The following is a 22506-nucleotide window of genomic DNA, read 5'->3' on the forward strand; positions in this document are numbered from 1 at the left end:
TGTCGGTTGGCGACACTAGATAACACTCACAGAAGTAGAAAAAATAGAGGGGCTTTGTCAATGTTAGCAACAAATAAAAATTCAATCGTGGCGCACAACACACTTTTGTGACTTTTATTTAATTTTGTTTGTTCAATTACATGTTAGTTGGTGTAATGATGAGTTGTTTTTTAAAATTTGGGATAAAAAGGAGTAATTTGTTTTGTTTACGTCTGTGGTGGTGGTGTGATGGGTGGGTTTTCTCAAGCTGGGAGATGTGTTGGTAGCATTGTTTAGTAGTGCATTTGACGGTCTTGATAACTTTTGTTACTCTTTCGTTCTTGATTACAATTAATTAGAGTAATTTACTGGGCATACGAATGTTCTTAATTGCTTCAGTTTAAATGTGTGCTGTGTTGATTTTATTATGCTGGGATAACGAATAAGAAGACCTCCATACCCTGAAAAAATTAATAAAAAAAACCGTGTGCTTCTTGGTATTTTCATTTGCTTAGCCGTTTTGGTATTTTCTACATAAAATGACTGAATACAAACTAGTAGTAGTTGGAGCAGGTGGTGTCGGCAAATCGGCATTGACTATACAATTAATACAAAATCACTTCGTTGACGAATACGACCCTACCATTGAAGACTCCTACCGAAAACAAGTAGTAATCGATGGGGAAACGTGTTTATTGGATATTTTGGATACGGCAGGACAGGAAGAATACAGTGCCATGCGAGACCAATACATGAGGACGGGGGAAGGATTCCTCCTGGTTTTCGCCGTTAATTCAGCTAAAAGTTTTGAAGACATTGGAACTTACAGGGAACAAATTAAAAGGGTTAAAGACGCCGAAGTTGTACCAATGGTACTCGTAGGAAACAAATGCGACCTCACTTCGTGGGCTGTAGACATGAACCAAGCCAGAGAGGTAAAATTACCCCCCAAACAACCCCACACCTGGGTGCAAAAACAAATGATTTGTTGAGATTTGACAGCTGTCACTCTAATTCTTTTTAAAACAACGACATTTACAGGACTTGAGTAGGTTTTACGTCAGATTTGTGTTGGTGAAAGAGGAATGCAAAAACAATGATTGATGCTGATGACTCACTAATATGTTTATCTCACAGGAAAGAAATTAAGTAAATATTTCTCCCAAATCTTATTATTATCTAAGCTTAGTGGTTTATTTAAGAACATTTCAGTTGTTTTTGCCTTGAATGGTAGATTCCTGTAATTTGACTCCTCCAGTTGCCTAGCAACTGAATTTTAAATATGATAGGTTGGGGTATTGCTACAGGGTGTCTCGTGTTGGATGGTTGGTATATGTTGTTTTTTTGTGCAGGTGGCCCGGCAGTACGGAATTCCGTTCGTGGAGACGTCGGCGAAGACCAGGATGGGTGTGGACGAGGCATTTTATACGTTAGTTAGGGAAATTCGTAAGGACAAAACGAGAAGCGGTAAACGTCAGCACAAGTACATCGGCGGCCACGGTCGTGTTCCTTTTAAGTTGCGATGCACCATCCTTTAAGACAGACTCATCGTTGCGATGATCAACAAAAAAATTAAAAAAATGGGATCGTTTTGCTTCGCATTTTTCTCCTCTGTGAAAGTGTGATAGTGTAAAAATAATAGGGGGAGCGGCGCTTCACACTCCTCCCAAATTGTTATATCATTTGACAATTCGTGTGCGTGTTTCCATAATTCCAGTGTGCAAAAATGTGTAAGAGGAAGCTTATGAAAGAAGTTTTTTTATGTACCACGTTTTGCTTTTAGTTCAAGTGTGTTTTTTCTGCTCAGTATATTCTTACTTGTCGGTTTTAGAGCGAGGTTCTTAAATTTGCTGTAAATACTTTATAGATATTATATTCAAAAAGCTTCGGAAATGTTTTAGTCTCTTTGCACAAATTTTTGTTTTAAAGAGGATAAATACACGGTTTTATATGCCCAATATTGAAATTTTATATGTATATTCTGAATGGAAATATTTGTGATGTATATTTTATTGATAGTTTTACTTAGTTTTGACAAGAAATTTGTACAGTTGCGCAACACTTTTGGCGAGAAAAAGTTGATATTAAGCTTTATACTTTTACGAATTTTGTTTTTAATTATGTAATATCTCAGGAATAGCATATCATGTATAGTTTGCGCACAAATTTGTATGTGCCTCAAAGAGAACTCGTGTCTCTTCTTATTTTGTTGATATTAATGTAGTTATCCTCTTTAATGAGTTTTATTTTCTGGATACGATGAATAAATTAACCGCTCATCTGCCTCCCAATTAAATCAGCTCGTTTTTTCAATTTTATTCCTCGTATTCTGGCATAAAATATAGTTAACTTCAAGCAATGATCAATTGTTAAAGAAAATATAACCGAGTCCAAGCTTAATCTTGGTCTTAACATGTTATTCCCAGTTTTTTCATATGAGATTTTTCTTAATGTTCTACTAATCTAGTTTTAATTTGCCTTCATATATTATACAAAAACAAGAAAAAATAAAATAAAAATATATGTAGCAATTTAGTTTATAGATATGTCTACTAAAATTCTCTTATTAATAAAATGTTAAATATTTACAAAACTGTCTTTATTCAACAACTTTATTGAAAACTATAGACCCAAGAAAAAACCTACAGTTAAAATATAGCAGTGCACCTTATTAATTAAATAAAAAGAACACAAATGAACCGATCAAGGCAAAGACAGTGGGCGGAAGTACTGACGGCAATACAACGCGATTGCACTCAGAGGTTTATCCTGGGGCTCAAACTGTCTATTATTCCTTTCAGTCGCACGATAATAAGCCGCACTGTATTGTTTATCAAACTCATTCAAGTCGATATGACTCCTCCCCAACGCTTTACACGCCAGAAACAAGATGTCGCGATAAATCGAAATCCGGTTTTTCCCCTGATGCACATCGTGTGACTCACGATCCGACGCCAAATCTTTCAAAGGCTCCGCCAAGTCGTTAAGTCGAATACTAAAGATAACTTTTTGCATAAATCTGAAAAAAAAAATCAACCAACTAATCGAATTTGAACCAAATGACTCACGATTTCGTAACGATGTTTTTGTTGATTTGGGACGCGTCTCGCAACTTCCAAGTTGTGTACATGGGGGGCCTCTCGCTGTACAGTCTCGGGTCATCCCACAAGCATCTAACACACACTTGTGCTGCCAATTGTTCTAAAAAATTACCATATTAATCACCGATTAAATGAGTGTTTTATTGAAATCAAAACAAAATTTTGCCCAACTTACGTCCCTCCTCTTTGTCAGCTACCAAACCAGAAAAAACAATTACCGCACAATTATTTTCACACTGACTGTTAAATGAACTTCGATACCTTACAACCAAACAAATTGACTCACCCAAAGCCGCCAATTCTTGCGTCAGCGGATCGGTTCCTTCCTCCACCGGTTGCATAACTCCCACTTCTTCACTACTATTCTCACTTTTGTCTTTCTTCTCACTAGTTTCTTCCGTTCGTGTCTTCAAATAAAGATTAGGTAAATGTGTTTGGACATTGATCCGTTCAAAAGCCCACACTAGATTCCAATAAATGATCGGATGTTCATCTACGAATTTTGCATCGGCTAAACTAAGGTCACCCTCTTGGGTCAAAATATTCTCCAGTTCTTTTCTCAACACAAGTGGGTTCAAATAAGGGACACTAAACGGGTCACAAGACGGAATATTCTTCCCCGTTATCATTATTGTCAACAGTGGAACTGTTGGTTTACTACACGATTGACAATTCGTGTTTAAATTTGAATCCTCAGCGAACCAGTTCGCCATGATCTCTTCATCGTAGAGAAGAGACAAGCAATTGTGACATTGCGAACACGAATTTATTGTTATTTCCAATTCGCAATCTGTGAAATAAAACTTAAATAAACTCCCAGAGTGTTTGAATTTAAAACCTTGTTTATCTTCAGAAGGTGGCGGAAACAAACTTTCCGGTAACGCCTCATCCGAATCCTTCAAATTCGTGTAACTCCCCCTGTAACTCCCCAACTCTGCCGAAACCCGCCTATGTCTCTCCCCACCTTCACTCCCATCGGTCGACTCACACTCCCCGATGTCCGCATCGCCGGCTGCTAACCGATCGGTTTGTGCGGTTTTAACCGGTGTGTTGTGCGCCGACGTCGACATGGCCTCTTTGATCTCATCCAGTTTTTTCACCATTGTGTTGGCCGCAGATTTTATGGAACTGATACCACCTTGGATTAGTTCGTTCGGTTTCTTACCTGTCAAACTGCTGGGGCTATAATAATAAATTGTTTAATTAATTTCGGAGAGTTGAGGGACTTGGGTGCGATTCGCCAGCTACAAATCACTTACCTGAGATTGTTTATTGCGTTTTCCAACAGCTGTTGGGGCATCTTGAGATCGGCTTTGCGCAGGGAGAGGCGTGATGGTGAATAGCGGCTAAAATAAAACATCTACGGGGTCTACACACGTGCGGTGAAAGGACGATAAGGCATGCAAGCAATGGCAAAAACGAACATTGTGGCTAACGCGCGAACAAAAATTATGATCAGAGTGTGATCAGGTTCCTAATTAATAGGCTGTCAAGAAACTTTAATGTACAATAAGAGAGAATATTAATGCAGTGATTTTATACTTTTTTAAATAGAAACTTTTTCTATTATTAAAATTTAAAATACATAAGTTTTATTCATAATTATCATTCTTATGAAGTTAAAAATGAGATGTTTTAAATTTAAATGCAAAGTGTGAGTTTTTTGATTGCAAGTTGATGGAAAAATTTCGAAAAAAGCCACAGAAAATGAATTAATAAATGTTACAGAATGTTCGAAAATAGTTAAACTTCCTTTGGATTTTTATAATATCATATAGTTTATTCAACAATATGCAACTGTTAAAAAAAATCTATCCAGTCAAAAACCATTACGGAAACAAAAATGTTATCTTCTCTTGTTATTAAGGCATTGTGTTGATTTTTTTTCAAATAATAATAAGAATGTTATTTTTGTTTAAAACAAAGCTTTTTGGCGATTTCTGGTTATGACACTAAGTTTGTAATAACAACTTAACATCAAAAACAATTTTCAATATCCAAAATTGTACCGCATATATTTCTTACAAAGTATTGTTATTTATATTACTATAATTTGTATGTTAATATGTGTTCAAATATTAGATTTAGAAGTCGAATGCAATTACTTCTGATTCGAGGGGCCGTTAACTCTAGAATTAGTTCTATGAAGTATTTGGAATTATTATCTTTGGATTTAAAACTAAAATTATTATCTTTTGTTTAAAATTATAGGAACTAATTTGAAATTTTAGGAAGTAATCTGAAGACAATTACTGTTTTTTTTTTCTGAAATTACTGGAATTCATTTTAGAATCATTGGAATTCTTTTTGGAATTATCAGAGATAATTAGAAATACAGGAATTAATTTGGAATTACGAAAATTAAGTTGGAATTCGGGAAACTAAGATGGAATTAATCTGAAAACAATAGAATTATGATGGATTATTAGAATAACTGGAATTTCGGTAAAATTTTTCTGAAATTACTGGAATTCTTTTTGAAACTATCCGAGATAATTTCAAATTTCTTAGAACTAACGGAATTAATTTGGAATTACAAAAATTAAGTAATTGGATTATTGGAACTACTGGAATTTTGGTATGTTTTTCAGATCTACTGAATTTTTTCTGAAATTATACACTGGAATTCTTTTTGGAATTATCGAAGATGATTTTTTTTTGAAAATTACCTTGACTTCTTTAGAACTATCGGAATTATTTTCGAATTACAAAAATTAAGTTGGAATTATAGGAATTAATCTAAAAACAATAAATTTCGATGGATTATTGGAATCACTGGAATTTCGGAAGAATTTTTTTGGAATTCTTTTTGAAATTACCGGAGACAATTTCTTTTGAAAATTACGTTGAATTTCTTTTAGAACTATAGGAATTAATTTAAAACTACACGAATTAATTTGGAATTACGAAAATTAAGTTGGAATTAGGGAAATTAAGATGGAATTAATCTGAAAATAATAAAAATACGATGGATTATTAGAATAACTGGAATTTCGGTAAAATTTTTCTGAAATTACTGGAATTCTTTTTTAAATTAATTACTTAATTTTGAAAATTAAGTTGAATTTCTTAGAACTATTGGGATAGATTATTGGAACTACTGGAATTTTGGTAATTTTTTTAGATTTACTGAAATTACTGGAATTCTTTTATTTTTTTTTTAAATTACGTTGAACTTCTTAAAACTATCTGAATTATTTTCGAATTACAAAAATAACTGAAATTTCAGTATATTTTTTTGGAATTACGATGGATTATTTTTAGAATTGGAATTAGTTGCATCGATTTTTTTCAAGTTAACGGCCCCTCGTTTTGATCAATACCGCAAAAACAACTTCAATTTAGTTTGAAGAAAGATCAGGTTACTTATTAAAGTTACCAAACAGTCTATTGGTTAAAGAACCTTGACCAACAAAACAAATTGTCGCTAACTTCACACATATCATCAAATTACCTGAATCCCAACTTAAAACTGGAACTGAGACTCGCTAAGCTCGAAGCCACTGTTGCCGCCGGCACGGTTTCAGATCTGTGTATCTTACTTTGGGCTGGAGGACTACCTTCAAACGTAGCTGATCGATGTACCGTCGACTTGAACAAAATCGGATCGTCAGTAAGAAGAGGATTTTGATTCATGGGGACTGGCTCAGGAGGTGGAGTTACGCTTGTTTTGGGAGGCGGAGCTTGATCAAACGCTCCTAAGGGATCATTTTGCGTGACAATAGTACGTGGAGACACCCTAAAACATTTGTTTCTTAGATAAAAGTTCAAGTTTTGGATATGTGACCCACTTTCCGGGTGACTGTTTCCCGGATTCTTCCTCGCCGTTAAAATCTAAAGTCCGAGAACAATTCTTTTTATTTTGTTGTAATTTATCAATGATGTTGGCATCGCCGGCGCTTTCAGACCGGGATAAAATCCGGCATTCTGACGGACTTCCGGGTGGTGTAAAATGATTGTTGAGTTTCGTTTCGTGTTCTTCCGGTTTATTTTCAACGACTTCCTCTTCGACTACGTCTTTGAGGGATTGCGCCGAACCGTTTAGACTGCCTTTAACTATGTTGGCGGCAGCTTTTCGGAATTTGTTCAGTAGGCTGTTGTCGGTTTGAACGGCTTCGTGTGAGTCTAGGGAGGAGCGAGAGGCGGTCCTATCGCCAGGTTCGAGTAAACTAGACCCGCCCTCAGTCGATGCTGATAATTTCCGAGCTTTATGTTTCGCCGCCCACCGGAAATGCGCCGCGCCCATTACAACATTGCGGAGTTTGTTCCAAAGGAGTTGACTAGAACCGGAATACGCCGGCCATTCGGCCTCCAAGACGCACCGGTTATACAAACTAAAATACAAAAAAAAACAACTAACTTTCTTCTTTGATTTAATATTTTACCCGTAAGTGAGAGCATTTGGTTGAATCCCAAACTTCTTCATAATTACTAGCAGCTTCACAGCCAATAGCGGTCTCGAATGTTCCCCACACAGCTGCATCATCAACCTATAGCAAACCTCGTCGCATGCTAATCTTTGTTGAGTAGCTCGCACGAGCAATTCATATGCTTGCTGAAGTATCGCTTTCTCTTTACCGGCATTGAGCGACAACATACTTGGTAAAACCATAAAATACAAAGTATGACAGGTGCCGCATAAGAGTCTCGCCCACAATTCCGGTGAACTTTGACACTTCCTGGAAAACAACATCTCACAACCAAATTTTTTTTAATAGCTTGATACGTTACTAGTAGTACTAGTAATGTCTTTATAGACGAGCCCGGTAGGGCGAGTCACGTAAACTAGCGAGGCCATAATAAAGAGTGAAGTATAAGATTTTTTAGTATACTACTAAACCAATTATTTAAAAACAAATAATTTAGGATAATAATTAAATGAAAAAATTACTTGACTTTGAAAAAGATTTTGTTTTGTTACTAGCATAATAAAGGAGTCAAGAAAACCCAGTTTGTTAAAGTTTTTTTTATGCGGTTTCTTTAATTTAATTTCTTTAATAAAATGACTTCTCACAAAAAAGAATCAAAGCCTGGATCAAGTTTTCTTCTCAGACTGACTTTTGGAAACCATTTCAAGTAATTGTACATTTATGGTGAATTTATGCTTCCATATTTAAGATTTAATTTAAAAATTTATATTTAAGATCAATGGTAACATTTACACTAATGTTTAAGATTTAAGTTTTAGTATTTAAAATTTAATTTAAGAGTTCGCTTTTAACTTTTTACGTAAAATGATAAATAAAATTGATAAAATCGGTGACTGTGCATGCTTAAATTAGAATCTTGTCATTACTGATATTAACCAAATTTTAAATTTTTAAGACGAACTAATCGCAATAAATAGTAGAGTAATTGTGAAGTCATGCCAGTATATTTCCTGATCATGGAGACGATTGATTTTAATAAATTGTTGAAGAAATTCTATTCTTTTCGCGGTTTGTTTATTGGTCGAATAGCATATTTTTTAGTTCGTTTTTTAGTTTAAAATTAAGAAACACTGTCACTGAGCAAAAGCATAAAAGCATTTAAAAAATGAACTCATTCTTCATAGTCCATTATTATACACTACTCCAAAAAATTAAGGAAACAAAATATGTATCTCATGAAAAAATGGTCTAGTTTCTAGTCATGAAATCTTTTGTAAAAAAAATCAAGAAACAATACTGTTTAATTTTTGAAAAAAAATCACTTTTTTTTAATCTTTTGCATTTTTCCTCATATTTAACAAAAAACTAATGCAAAATTGCAAGAAGCTGAAAAAAAAAACCGGTTTTTAGACAATGTTCAGAAACAATATGTTCAATTGTTTCTTTAATTCCTTTGTAAAACTTTGATCAATCGGTCCAAGAAAACGGTTTCATTGATCTATTTAAAAATTTACAGGGATATGGGTGGTACATTAAGCTGTAAAATATCTAAAAACATTAGTCTTCCCCTCAATATTTGTGAATATGCAGCAGATTTACTATAACAACAGAAAAAGTTGGTTTTTTCAACTTTTATTTAAATCAATATTGAGGGTGAAAAAAATTTTTTTTTTCAAAAAATCGGAAAAGGATTGACATTCATTCCAGTTTTGACAATACATTTACATTCTTTGTGCGGTCATTGGTTGTTGAGATATCGATGATCAAAGACAAAAGGATCCTTTTTCATTAAAAGTCAAATATCTCAGCAACAAATTGATGTAAAGAGAATATAAAAGAGCATATTAAAGTTGAATAAACAGGCTATACGGCCCATCTATTGGTTTAACTAAAAAAAAAAAACTCCACGTCCGAAGACTAAAAACAAAACAAAAATTCAATTTTTTTTCTCGCGCTGCGTGATTGCGTGATAACTGTAGTACCAAAAAAATTTAGCTGAATGAACAAGCTATCCAGCTCATGTATTGATTTAAAAAAAAATAAACAATACAGTCTTTTTCTCGCGCTATTTCTTTGGATACGTTATAACCGTAGCTCAGAAATTTTTTTGCTAAAAGATCTCAAAATGTAAATGTTAATGTAAATACGACTATTTTTAGATGGAATTTCAAAAATCACCAAAAAATTTAAGAAATATTTTTTTTCTATTTTGCGTTTAGAATAAGTCTATTCCAACACCCAAATGACGTCATTTGAGTGCTTTAATAAGTCGTTGGCGTTAATTTAATTTTAGTGACGGACTTTCTTCACTATTCATGTTCAAACGTGAAAATAAGAATAATTTTTATTTTTCACAGCCGCTTAATATTATAACACATAAATGTCGCCAACCGTCGCTAAATTCTCTAGAAAAAAATTAAATTTTAGTTTTTTAATTTATAAAATGATATAAAGAGACAAAATAGAAAAAATAGTATAAAGCACTTGTTGCAGAAAGTTCTTCAAGCACTCATTTGTTCCTCAACTGTACTTGAATAGATACCTTCTGCAACTTGTACTTTAATATACGAATGTTCCCTTACTTTTTGGAGTAGTGTAGATTGTCACTAATTTGACAAATGTTTGTGTAAAATACGAGATTTATTACGTTGGTGTATACTTAAATTACTTTTTGGTTAATTTAGAACTATAAATTCGAAAATGTACAATTGTTTATTAAATGGAACAGACTATAGTTCATAAACTCGTCGTCAAGATGGTAGACACGTCTTACCAGTACAGTATCCAAAAAAATTCACCTTGCTAGTTTTTGTGCTGACTTGATTTCGTGTTTGGTCCTCCTGGCCATCGGCGATCCGGGAATAACCGCATGGTAGAGCGACGTCAAATGATTGCGTTTTTTCCCGGATAAAAGTCCGGGCTCTAGCGTGAAATTCGTATAAATGTGTGCATCCGAATTCGGTTCCGGTGGCAATACAAAAATCGTCCTATCGCTCTTATGCAACGCATCCGGTTCGATTAACCGGATGTCGCCTTCTTCGTAACTCAATTTCTCGCTACATTCATCAAAGAAGGCAAGTCCTTGATCACCATCAGCCACGAAACTCCTCTCTTCGATAAAACGAATAAACATTTGCGTTCGCATCATTAATGTGAAAAATCGATGATGGGTTTTGTCGCGACTTTTGAGAAAATCGGCGAGTTGGAAGAGAGCTTGAGGATCGGTGGTACCAACAGTGGGGGCTCGCGTTATGGGTAAAAGATACGAGCGGTAGTCTTTCAACGTCAAGGCCATGAAACGTAAAAAAGCCTCCTGGATTTCGAGTTCTTGCGCTTGTTCCTTCTCCTTTTTCCGGAACTCGCTTTCGATGTTATCACCAGAAGTCGCTTCGGTATTTGCACTGTTATTTCTGATCTGGTAGTAGAGATAATCCAAGGCCGCTTTCAAGCTTTTTGCTGGCTTTTTCGGCAATAACTTAATATTTAAAACTTGTCGTTGCGGCTCCGCCACTGTGATTATATTCGTATCCAAGTCGATACAGCTGACATCTGGTGGTGGGTCATACAAATCGAAAAAACGCGAATCGACCCCGATTAAAAACGGTAAGGGGGCATGAAGTACCTCGACCAAACCTAAAGGGCAGAGTGGGATATAAGGGCACTGCCATTTGAACGGGAAAAGAAACGACGAAACGGCCTCAGCTACAGCCGTTAAAGTATCAGGTCTGAGCGAATGTATGAGAATTTTTTGTTCAGTCAGTGCTAAAAGTAGGACTTGGAGACAATTCTCCGGACCTAAATTAAGCAAAAGGTGTCTAAAACCGGCCGCACTTCTCGGTAATGGCAAATCTTCCGGTTGCGTCAATATAACTTTGTTTGTTTGCTTGTCATTTTGATCTGAAAGTTCGAGTAAAGTTCGCGGTGACGGAAAGGGGACTTCGTCCAACAACTGCACGATGTATCGTTCCACAGGGATCGCTTGGGGCTCCCCACTAGCCACCATATTCTAAAAACGTCTTTTATGTCTTTGCTGTCAGTCTTTTGCCACTTACGTGTAAAAATAAAAGCCACGTCTCGAAAGCATCACTAAACGGCCAATGCGATAAAAGACAGATACTTTTATTCATATTTAAAATAAAATCGGAGTTTTCGGTGTATCCTAAAAGCTCTCTCTGCTCGTCGCTGAGTTCTTGAAGCGGAAATGGCTCGTAGAATGTCACAGCTGAACCGTAGACTTTATATTTCGCATCTGATACTGTGAGTACGAAAGTGCTAAATACTGGCTTTGGACGGGTCGCTTCTTTTGGCCACAGCTCCAACGTAGAGCCCATTGGGAGACAAAACAAAGGCACGGAATTTGGAAACGGAAAATTTGGTAGGTCACTCATGGGGTACCTGCAAAAACGTGAAAAAACCGAGGGTAATATGGTTAAAAATACGTATTTTTAATAAAGCAGCAAATTAACTAAAAAACTTTCCTAACTAATTTTACAACACTAATAAAGCATTCAAGCTGATGTTTTAAAAAAAAAATTCAATATATCTTTACAATGTTAGAAATTTCACCAGATCTGGTGATTTTTATTATTTGGTGAAAACTTTTGTAAAAATTCTAATTTCTGATGATTTTTTAGAAACGTGACTAGTTCTAGCAGAAAATTAATATATGTATTTTGAAATATTTTTTTTAAATCGAGTATTTGCTCAAATGTTAGTGAAATTATCTTTTTTAATTATTGATGTAGTAAATTCAGTTAAAAATGACGACACTTTTTTTGTATTTTTTGAGCATTTTGTATGTTTTTTTAGCCCTGCAGAAATCCAAATGCTAAATTTTGTTAAAAAAAACGGAAATAGCTTTGTTTTTGTAAATTATATTTTACTCAACAAGGTAAAAAAATCGCTAAAATGGGTAGTACATTATTTTATCCATTTCTGAGTGTTTTAGTATGTTTTTAGCCAGAAACAGAATTATTTATTTGCTAAAAATAAACCGAAAATTTATTGATTTAGTCTAAAACTAGTGTTATGTTTGCATTTTTAGAGTGTTTCAGCATGTTTTTAAAATACATTTGCTAAAACAAACTGAAAAATGACTAAATTAGATTGAAATTGATATCATTTTAGCGTGTCTCGCTCGATTTAGTTCGACACTCATTTATTTTGCAGGATATTGTCAAAACATGCTTAAACAAAGGAAAAATAAATCAAATAGATGTTATTTCATTTGTTTGAGTAAAATTTTGTCAAAAAAATATGACAAAAAATACAAAATATGGTCGTAAATGGTATTAATAGCAAGATTTTGCTAAAACAAACCTAAAAAACATCAAAATAAGTCATTATTTTTGCTTTTGTCAAGTATTTTAGCACGTTTTTCAAGTAAAAAACGTAAATATCGGGTGATTGTAAATAATTTGGTGGCAAATTTAAAATTTAAATTGGCAACCTTGACTTTCAAATTTAAACGTCAAACTTTTATAGGCAATTGTCATTCATTTGGGACGGGCCACTGCTGATTTAGCCGTCACCTGAAACACTCTGATATAACAAATTTGGTAATTTGGTGTCAAATTTAAAATTTAATTTGGCAACCTTGATTTTCAAATTTAAACATCAAACTTTCTGATATAACAAATTTAGAAGGATTACCAATAATTCAGTATTGCCAATAGATTTTTTGTCAACCCGTATTTTGAAAAATTTAATTCAAAACTAGCCAAAAAATTGTAGAAAAAGACTAAATGAAATAGTGTTACCTACTTTTGCATTTTTCGAGCATTAAGCATGTTTTTGAGCAGACTTGCGAAATTTACGTAAAAAATGTGAATTTTCGACAGTATTAAAGAGTTTTTATCTTAATTTAATTAAGTAATAATAATACAAAATTTCATTATCTTGTAATCTGGTGAAAATAGGTGTCAATCTAGAAACTTTTTAGCTCAGATTTGGTGAATTTAATTGTTTTGAGCTGCCAACACTGTGACAGATCTAAAGCGAATTCTGGCGGTCCAAACGCAAGATAACGCAAACTAACCCGGACATGGAATTGAGTTCTAGCGACAACTATGACGTCATATATAATTGTCACTAAATGCTGAGCGCAAAAATCCCTAATAGTAATTTTAATTTGATCCAGTTGGCAAACCTTATGCGAGAAGACCAGAGTAAACGCAAGTTAACCCAAGTCCGACTTAGGTTAATGGGTTATGTATGTCAGGCTCTCTCACTTAAAACGCAGTTTTTCTTTGTCATTTTAGTAGCTCTCTTTTTTTAATCTGTTGTGTTCTTTCTCTAGTTTGTCACCATCGGATAATAGCGGCAACACGTCTTATTCAAATTACCATTGCGCTCAAGGATAATGAAACAAAAAGTTCAATCTGTTGACTTATAATGAATGCAAACCACCCATTAGGTGGTATTAATTTGCTGAGTTACATTATTAGTGTTTTACAATCAATATAAAGCGTTCTCATGAAAAAATAATAAACTTTTGAACGAATCGTTTATCGTACCACATTTCATAAAAAAAGTTGTAAAACGTCAAATCACTGCGCAGATCGTATTGTCCGCATGTACTTGCAGATATTTAGGTATCATTAATTATAACGTATTGTTTTGACAAAAATTAATAATAAAAAATAATAACAATTGACAGTAATTACCTGTCACTTTTAGTTTTTTTCTCTCTAGTTATTTGTGACATTTTGTTTCTTGTTGGTAATTCAGCTCATGACGTCACAACTTGCGTTAACCTGAGTTTGTCTGGGTTAGTCTGCGTTATCTTGTGTTAAAAGCGCTAGAATTTACCTCTACATAGCTAGCGTTAACTCTAAAATTAGTTGAAATTTAACCGAAATTATATTATGTATTTAATTTTGAATATTTTTGCGCCTTTTCATGGTTGTTGGACACGAAAATGGTGCTTTAGGAGGTAAAAAATATTTCAGTGCAGAAAAAAGTAGAAATTGCGCATTGGGTAATTCATGGCCGCCTAGGCGCCAAATTCTAATGCTAATTACCTGGACAAAACGGAAGGTTTATAAGTCAACAACTTGGCTCTATTCATCGACTTCTTGTAACAGAGGAAAACGTCGCTCCCCACGATGCCCTTATTTAGGTTTTTGTTGATGCAACAAAACGCGTGAGGTGGAGATTCCCCTTTACTAGCAATCACAACACAAACATCAGTCACAACAAGAGCATTGCAAGGCATCGTGGGTTGCCCCCTTCTATAGGTGATGAACGTCTGAGACGTAGAATTATTCACGTTGGCTACGTGTTTCCCCACGCTTTCTTTGACGACCTCAGCGTCGGGCATGAGCCATTCTTTGCCATCATACATAACACCTTAAAACAATTTTTGAAATTTTTGTTAAAAATTACTTAAATTGTACCTATGTCGACTAAAGGGGGCTTATCTCGACTCCTCCGATAGCACAAGTAGCACTCATTTGTCCTTAAACTACCGTGATTGAGATCAGCCACAAGCCCTGACGGTGTTTTTGTAATGACACACCACCCTTGAGGTGTTTTTTCACCCAACCCGGGAAAAATGACACTAATATCGGTAATGGGAGCCTGGCCATGACTCGCCTTAAGATTGCCCCCTTCAGATAGAGTTGTCTCATCTAGAGGCTCAGGGTCGTCTGGCAGTCCTGCCACTACAAAATAATCAGCAACTCGCTTTTCGTCCATCACTCCAGGTTTTTAATACTCGATTTAAGGCACATGGTTTAGATTCAGACGTTGTGCTTTTTGATTTCGACTAAAACTAACGTTTTGATATCATTTTGTGATACTGCAGATGACTCATCGCTTTAATAGCACAGATTTTGCAACAAAAGTTTCCCTGAAAGACTAGTCACTATTGTATTATTCACACTTTCGATTTGGTTCACTCGCATTTATAAAGTTAATGTAATTTTGGGATAATTTATAACTTATTTGGGTTTTTTGATGTTTGACAAGTTGACATATTTGACATTTGGCCCATTACAGGTTTCTGTAAAGTATGTACCGAAATTCCTGAAACATCGATGTTTCTCAAACATCGAATTTTTACATCGATGAATGTTTTTTTACATTTGCTACTTTATTAAAAATGTGTATTGCTTTAAAATAATTATTATAACACACTAAAAAGTCAAACAGTCGTAATGTTGGCACCGCTAGCAAATGGTAATTTTAATAACAGAAGTTGGCAATTCCGGATTTGGATTTAATTTGAAAACGATGTTATTTAACTTTAGCAAAAAAATCGTCTAGAGACAAATTCACAAAAACGGAGACAAATTTGGTACTGTCAAATAAGCTGTTACCAATTGTTTCACCAAAATTTTGATTTTTGGTGATTTTCCTTTAAAAAAAAACTTTATTTCTATTTGCAAGATAGCAAGATAAAGTAGCGGTCAATTCTTAGTGGTTATTTAATATATTGCAAAGTTGGCAACCCCTAGCCCGCCACCTCTAGTGTATTGCTGGTAGCAGAATTAACTAAATTGTGTCAACAATTGTGACAGGCGCAATAGATTTTAATGTAAAGTATTTTAACCCATATATATATAATACATATATATAATATATATAATATATTATATATATGTTCTAACCCGACATTTTCAGAATTGTCAGTTTTGCTAAAAAAACAATTGCATGTTTAAAGTCGGATTTACACAACTCAATTTTTACAAATGTACAAAGGAAAGTGGCCACTATGAATTGACCGCGACTTTACATGATATGTTTGTATATTTATTCCATTTTATTATATATCGATTGTCAATGGTTTATTTAATATTTGAAAAAATATACAATCACGTGCAATATATTTTAGTCGTCAATGACACAAAAAACTATTCTTACGTTAGAAATTTAAGGAAACAAAAGAAATTATAGTCTTCTTGTATTTGAAACAATTTATTTTCAATTGATATTTTATTTTACACTAAATGTTACTTAAAGTTGGTAATTGTTATATCACAATTAATTTCACGTAAATCACTTATTGTCGTTTGATTTTTTTGTCCATTTTCAACTAAAAAAAGTAAAAAGAAGTTTCTTTTCTAAGTAAACTAAGCGGAAGTCGTTTTATTCTAGACACTACAACTTTTATAATTAAACTTATAAAGTTTACGGATAGAGTTTTCGTTATGTTGCACTTAAGCAAACGTGAAAGATTCTAATTTTCTGGCTTGTGTCAGTAATATGGCCTGAAGTTTTTCTCTCCAAATTGTTTATTTTGCACGTTTTGTGTTCATTTTGTGTATAAATACGTACATTTCCCCGTATTTACAAAACGATGAGCATCAGATATTTTCACAAAAGCGCGAATAAAACCTAAAAGTTTTATTGTAAATTGAATCTCTAACACTGTTTCCGGTGGGAGATAAAAAATACATCGTCTTGGTGGAACGACACGTGACGAGAAATGGAAGTTCTTTGAAAATGTAAACAATGTTTAGGGGATAATGCTGCGGATGTAAGCATGTATTACAACAAAATTTTTTCTGAAACGGGATAAAGGGCGATTCTTCACGAAGCGATTTCATTAAGAGATTAAACATTTTAGCCATTCATTTCGGGTTTTACGACTTTGTTTTGAATAGAAGTTATAGAAATGGTAATTAACCACGGAGTCGCTCTTCCTGCTAATGTCTTCTGATTATTTTCCACCTATTAATTTATTTTCGCGTTGAGATAAGCAGGAGCGGCGCTCGCTTTTCCGCAGATAACAAATTCATTACGACACGAAAGCACACATTTATTAATTTGCAAAACGAATTAATTATAATTAATTCAAAAAATTTGCGTCAAAAGTCACTTTTTTATTTTGATTCAAACGCACAACCGGAAGTTTCTTGTTTCCGTCTTGTAGGAGTCTTTTTATCTTGTGTAACGTCATCCGATCCCCATTTAAATTAATGAATCCTCCTGATTAAAAAAATTCGTGAAAGCTTGAGTCGGGTGTTATAAAACTAGCATAATGTTGTTCATTACTTTGGATCGGTTGTAAAAGGTTCGAAGATGCGCCATAACGTTGGAAAAAGTCTATTTACTAAGATTTATTTATCACAAGCAAATAAGTGTTGTGAATACAAAATTGCAAATTTACTAAAGTAGGGTAATTTATTTCGATGTTGCTTGAAGCCCCAAATGAATTTTATCCTTCATAATGAATATTTATGGTGGTGGTATTAGTGATACATGTCGAAATCACAGTTTTAATAACCATTGTTTCAATAAGTGGAATAGTCTGGAGTTCTAGACCAAGAGTTATGTAAATTTAAACAGACCTGGACTATCGCTAACTCGTTGGCGGAGATTCAGATTGTCTTTGTGTCCGATTCTAATTTGCATTTTAATTGCTTTAATCAACGTTTCATTTATATGATAAAACAATTTTTTCAATAACTCGTTCTTTGTCTAGAGTTTCCGGTGATATTCGGGGACTCTACTCTAAATAAAACGTTGGCCATTTAAAATTTATCTTAAGAGTTTGCAGTAAAAGTAATTCCAGCGGCATTTCCCCCGAGATGTAGATACACATAAAATTATGTGAGACGGCTGCTATTAAGCACCTTTTAACCACACCAATAAACTCGCAAATGTAAAAATATTTCACATAAGCCCATGTCTGTTTTATGACGTCAAAAACGCGAGTATAGTCGTGCAAGTGGAGTAAATGACATTCAAATAGATCTTTTATGTGCCAATAGCATCAGCACCTTTCCAATATCATTGCACTGGGCTATAAAATTCGACTGCACTATCGTTTATCTTGTCTTTAAATTTAGCTATTTATTTACTGTCGTGTCTTGAGAATGCGACAAATGACCCATTTTCACTGGATGCAATTTTACTAAAAGGCAATAACTGACCAAGATTGCAGGTGAGGTTAAATCAAAACATTTAGAGGCTCCAGAAAAAGATATAAATTTCATTTTTTAATAAAAGAATCCATTCGTCTCGGGAAATTCGTGTCCTTTTTTGATTGCTTTACGTAATGCGGAATATATGAATTTAGAGTTCTGAACTACGAATGTGGACGCCTGATAAGGGAATTTTATGCAGTTAAGCAAGCAAGAATTTAGAAAAAATAAAAACACGATTTTTTGATTCAAAATGTGTTGTTTTATGTAACTCCACTGTTAAAAATAAAAGTTTTACTTTACAAAGAACGTCTATAGAGACTTCGTTAGCAACATTGCGAGTTTTAAAATATTTATTTCTTTATCAATAATCTCGTTATTTCACCGTAACGATCTAAAGGCTGATACAACATTTAAGGTTGAAGAATGGAGGGAAATGTTATAAACCTCGACGTTTTTAGATTTTTTAGAATGGTTCGTTGATTTTATTTATCTAACAAAAAAGATCATCCAAGTCGAGAAAAATTGCCCTTGTAGATAAAGATAGGTCATATACAGGGTGTGTCAAGGTGTCAGAGAAAAATTTTAAGTAAGATCAGGAACATGGAAAAAAATTTAAAAAAACACTATGTGTCAAAAAAAATATATTTTTTGACAATTAACATTTTTTTATGTCTTTTTAATGATACTGATGATGTTGTATACAGGATGCGCCAGAACTCGCGCCCCAGAGAAAAATGCTATATAAGGTAAGATACCAGGAACATGGAAAAAATGTTAAAAAAAATTATCTATAAAAAGTTCGAAGTTATGAGAGTTTAAATTTTGCACTTTGACTATTTAATTCTGTTGGAAAAATAGATATTAAAAATATAGGCTATTAGAAGAGGAAACAAGGAAGCTGTATCTTAAATTGTATCTCTGTTTAATGTTATTTGTGGCCTTTATTAGAAAAATTTGTGTACCTTTATTAAATAATTGTAAAAAAACATATACAAGATCATCAGTATTATTAAATATATGTCAAAATTTTTTGACAGAGAATTTTTTAAACATTTTTTATATGTTCCTGGTATCATATCTTACTTGAAATTTTTCTCTGGGGCGCGAGTTCTGGCGCACCCTGTCTGTTCTTTTATAATTATTTAGTAAAGGTACAAAAATTTTGCCAATAAAAGCGCAGAAAAAAACAGCTTTGTATTTTTAAAGAAATTTCGGTCAATAAGACGCGTCAGTTTTGTACAAGACTTATCGCAGCGTTTAATTTGAAAATCGTATTTTTTTGTATGTCTACAAAACCAATTTCTGTTGCTCTTTTATAGTAATATTCAATAATACAAGCTGAGTCTAATAAAAGTATATTTCAACTTTAAATTAAAAACTAAATATCATATAAATTTTAGCTTTTACCACAAAAAAATGTTTTAATATTTTGTTCACCATTGTCAAACATTTCTATTATTCTGCACTCTCTTTGCGAAAAATGGTGGTGGATTTAAGAAGTCAATAATTCATAAAAATTATAAATTTTGAAACGAACCGTTTGTAAAAATTATTTAGTGTTAAAGTGTAAAATGACATTGAAAATAGAAATTAGAAATAGAAATTATTCTAAATTAATTGATATTTAACTGTAAAGAACAAGAGAAAAATATGAAAACATTCACATGCAAAAGAAAAAAACAAAGTTTTTTATGACAAACGCTAATCTTTGTGTAACTATTAGTTAATTTATTTCACTATTAAACCAAAAGAATAGTTTTATTTTTTATTAAAAATTTGCCAAAACATATGGATAACTCAAAATTTACTCCTCACAAGACATTTAATCTTATAAAATCGTAATTCTCATGTAATTTTACGACTGTAACTTAAGTGTAAATAAAAAAAAAACAATGTATTAATGGCATTTTATGTGCTTGGAACTCCTAGTGGTGTCATTTTTAAATTTTTTTCGACATTTTGTCGAAACATAAATTTTTATAATCTTTGTTTTCGAAATAAATTTTTACTAAACTAAAAAGAACGTGAGTCCACCAAAATCTGTAGACAATCTTTTATCAAAAAACGAAAACATGAAGTCGATTAAAGTTACAGTTTTGCTTACAGTCGCGTTCAGAATTTTTATTTTTGAAATTTTACTGATAAAAATCTATAGTAATCTTTTTTGATTTCTTAATATATCTAATATCTTTTCATATTTATTAGTGTGGATCGAAAAACAATCGTTGTAAATTGATTAAAAATACTTTATTTTATCATTAATATAACCCATAGTCGATCAGAATATGTTGTTTTTTAGTATTTTTGTAAAAAACATAAATTTTGAAAGCTTCATTTTCGCCTGTCTTTAAAATCAAGTCGAGAAACCACTCAATTAATGACTTGGAAAGCTTTATATACGCCTTGTTTGGTAAACATTACCTTCCCTTAATATGTACGCATTATCAGAAGCTACTCCTGTTAATATTCCAGTCATTAAAGTCAATTAAGATTATGTCTAACAACATACTCCGAATGCAAATTGCCAGATTTATTATAATTTATTAACTAAACCAGATGCGAGTCGGATTTATGCTTACACGTTGATATTTTTTCTGCCTGGATAGCCAAACTAATCACCTCAGAATTAATGCACTAAGATATGCCGAATGTTGGAAACTTTGGGGCGTTAAATAATTATTTGAGTTGGTTGATTCGATTTAACTACAAGTTTAATCTTCTGCGTCTATAAATTCAAATTATTGGAAAGTTTGAAAGTTTCGATCGACATTTTTATGGCCACACAACACCATCCATCTTGAGAAATGTATGGTAAGTACATGTCGTGATAAAGTTCATTGTTTGAAGACAGTTTCTTTTCTTAAACGGAAGTTTTCTTATGCATACGTAATAAGGGCGAAGCTCTCGAGTTTTATTTATTTTTGTGACGAGGCAAATATGAGCGGCTGCTTAATTCAAATTCGATTTTAATTCAAAATCACACAAAATTATCCTTTGGACTGGAACATCCTGACGGGATATCCTGCTTAACGCTCCATTGCGGTTGAGAGAAACTTCCCCTATTTAAATTTTACTACGAAAATTAAAACCAATACTTAAAGGCTGCGTGTCAGACATTACGGATACACAAGAAAGCCATAAAACACTCGAGGAAAGGGTAGCAGTGTCAATATAACACTTTGCTTTTTAACAAATCGATACAAAAAGGAAGACTACTCCTACCACCAGCGAGAAATTTCAAATCGCCGGTATAGATTTTATTGTAATTATCGAAATTTCGTGCCATATAAATTTTAATGAGACAAAGGAACATTCTGCGACTATATTTTATAAATACAAAAGGATGGTGTTGCAGGAGGGCCATCTGCAGCAAAACACGAGCTCTATTCTCAATTCCCATTACAAATAATAACCTCACACGGTTCGTGGAATTTTTTACTCACAGAACGGGAATTTCTCGTAAAATTTTACGATAGTGGAATGACACTTTCAAACCATCTACTTAGATTTTAGAACGGTGCATAACACACCTGAAATCATCCCTAACACAATAATCTACTTTTATTTTATTTATTCTTGCTTTCAAAATTTTTATAGATTTTCATTATTTATTTGAATTAAAACCAAAATAGTGAACGGCAAAATTATGGAATAATCTTATTTATTAAAACTGAAAATATTTTGTTTTGACAAAAATGCTCCAACAGGTCAATTTTCTTTTTAAAAAATACAAAATTCTCAACTTGATTTAAAATTGTATTTTTTGTAGATATTTTTTCACCTTTTGGGTGATTATTTTTTCGAAAACTTTATGTAATATTAATAATAGAAATGGCTAAAAAATAGGGGCTTTCTTTAAAAAAAATGTCGATTTATTAAAAACCAAAGTGAAAAAATTTAAATCAAGTTGAAAATTTGTGTATTTAAAATTAAACTATTCGGGCATTTTTGCCAAAACAAAATATTTTCAGTTTTAATAAGATTATTCGATAATTTTGCCGCTCACTGTATAATTTAAACCATAAAAACTGTTATAAATAAATAAAACTATAAACTCTCTTTAATTTTTTCCTTGTATGTTGGACCGAAAATGATTTATTCCATGTATGTTAATAATGAAATAATTATTTTTGAAGAAAAGGTCTTGACAAACAAATTGTGCAAGTACAATAAAACATCGAA

The 22506-nt window shown here is 33.1% G+C and overlaps 2 protein-coding genes across 3 annotated transcripts; one reads left to right on the forward strand and one right to left on the reverse strand.

Annotated features, from left to right (window-relative positions):
- Nucleotides 1-243: 243 nt before the first annotated feature.
- LOC123007535 (ras-like protein 1) lies at nucleotides 244-2566 on the forward strand. Its single transcript, XM_044402899.1, has 2 exons — nucleotides 244-914; nucleotides 1332-2566. Exons 1-2 carry the CDS (start codon nucleotides 519-521, stop codon nucleotides 1515-1517), a joined length of 582 nt encoding a protein of 193 aa, XP_044258834.1. The 5' UTR covers nucleotides 244-518; the 3' UTR covers nucleotides 1518-2566.
- LOC123007530 (DENN domain-containing protein Crag) lies at nucleotides 2564-15429 on the reverse strand. Of its 2 annotated transcripts, XM_044402886.1 has the most exons (12): nucleotides 14848-15429; nucleotides 14473-14800; nucleotides 11503-11845; nucleotides 10249-11456; nucleotides 7466-7759; nucleotides 6872-7414; nucleotides 6535-6819; nucleotides 4340-4426; nucleotides 3919-4262; nucleotides 3367-3870; nucleotides 3048-3180; nucleotides 2564-2998 (listed from the first exon to the last, which is right to left on the reverse strand). In XM_044402886.1, the coding sequence occupies exons 1-12, from the start codon at nucleotides 15146-15148 to the stop codon at nucleotides 2683-2685; spliced, it is 4686 nt and encodes a 1561-aa protein (XP_044258821.1). In that variant the 5' UTR covers nucleotides 15149-15429; the 3' UTR covers nucleotides 2564-2682. The 2 variants fall into 2 exon arrangements, with proteins under 2 accessions (XP_044258821.1, XP_044258823.1); XM_044402888.1 differs by lacking the exon at nucleotides 4340-4426 and having other exon boundaries at nucleotides 3919-4208.
- Nucleotides 15430-22506: the final 7077 nt, after the last annotated feature.

This window comes from Tribolium madens, unplaced genomic scaffold (assembly GCF_015345945.1).
Source record: "Tribolium madens isolate multiple individuals breed KSU strain unplaced genomic scaffold, Tmad_KSU_1.1 Scaffold_3;HRSCAF=73;Tcas5.2_LG2, whole genome shotgun sequence".
Classification (NCBI taxonomy): domain Eukaryota; kingdom Metazoa; phylum Arthropoda; class Insecta; order Coleoptera; family Tenebrionidae; genus Tribolium; species Tribolium madens.

What these genes read in the sequence shown, in the direction of transcription:
- LOC123007535 (XM_044402899.1), top strand. Translation starts at nt 519, where the DNA reads ATGACTGAATACAAACTAGTAGTAGTTGGAGCAGGTGGTGTCGGCAAA. An exon ending in ACATGAACCAAGCCAGAGAG is followed by an intron (nt 915 to 1,331) that starts GTAAAATTACCC and finishes TTTTTTGTGCAG; the next exon opens with GTGGCCCGGCAGTACGGAAT.
- LOC123007530 (XM_044402886.1), bottom strand. Translation starts at nt 15,148, where the DNA reads ATGGACGAAAAGCGAGTTGCTGATTATTTTGTAGTGGCAGGACTGCCA. An exon ending in GCCCCCTTTAGTCGACATAG is followed by an intron (nt 14,801 to 14,847) that starts GTACAATTTAAG and finishes AATTGTTTTAAG; the next exon opens with GTGTTATGTATGATGGCAAA. An exon ending in CGTGGCTTTTATTTTTACAC is followed by an intron (nt 11,457 to 11,502) that starts GTAAGTGGCAAA and finishes AGACGTTTTTAG; the next exon opens with AATATGGTGGCTAGTGGGGA.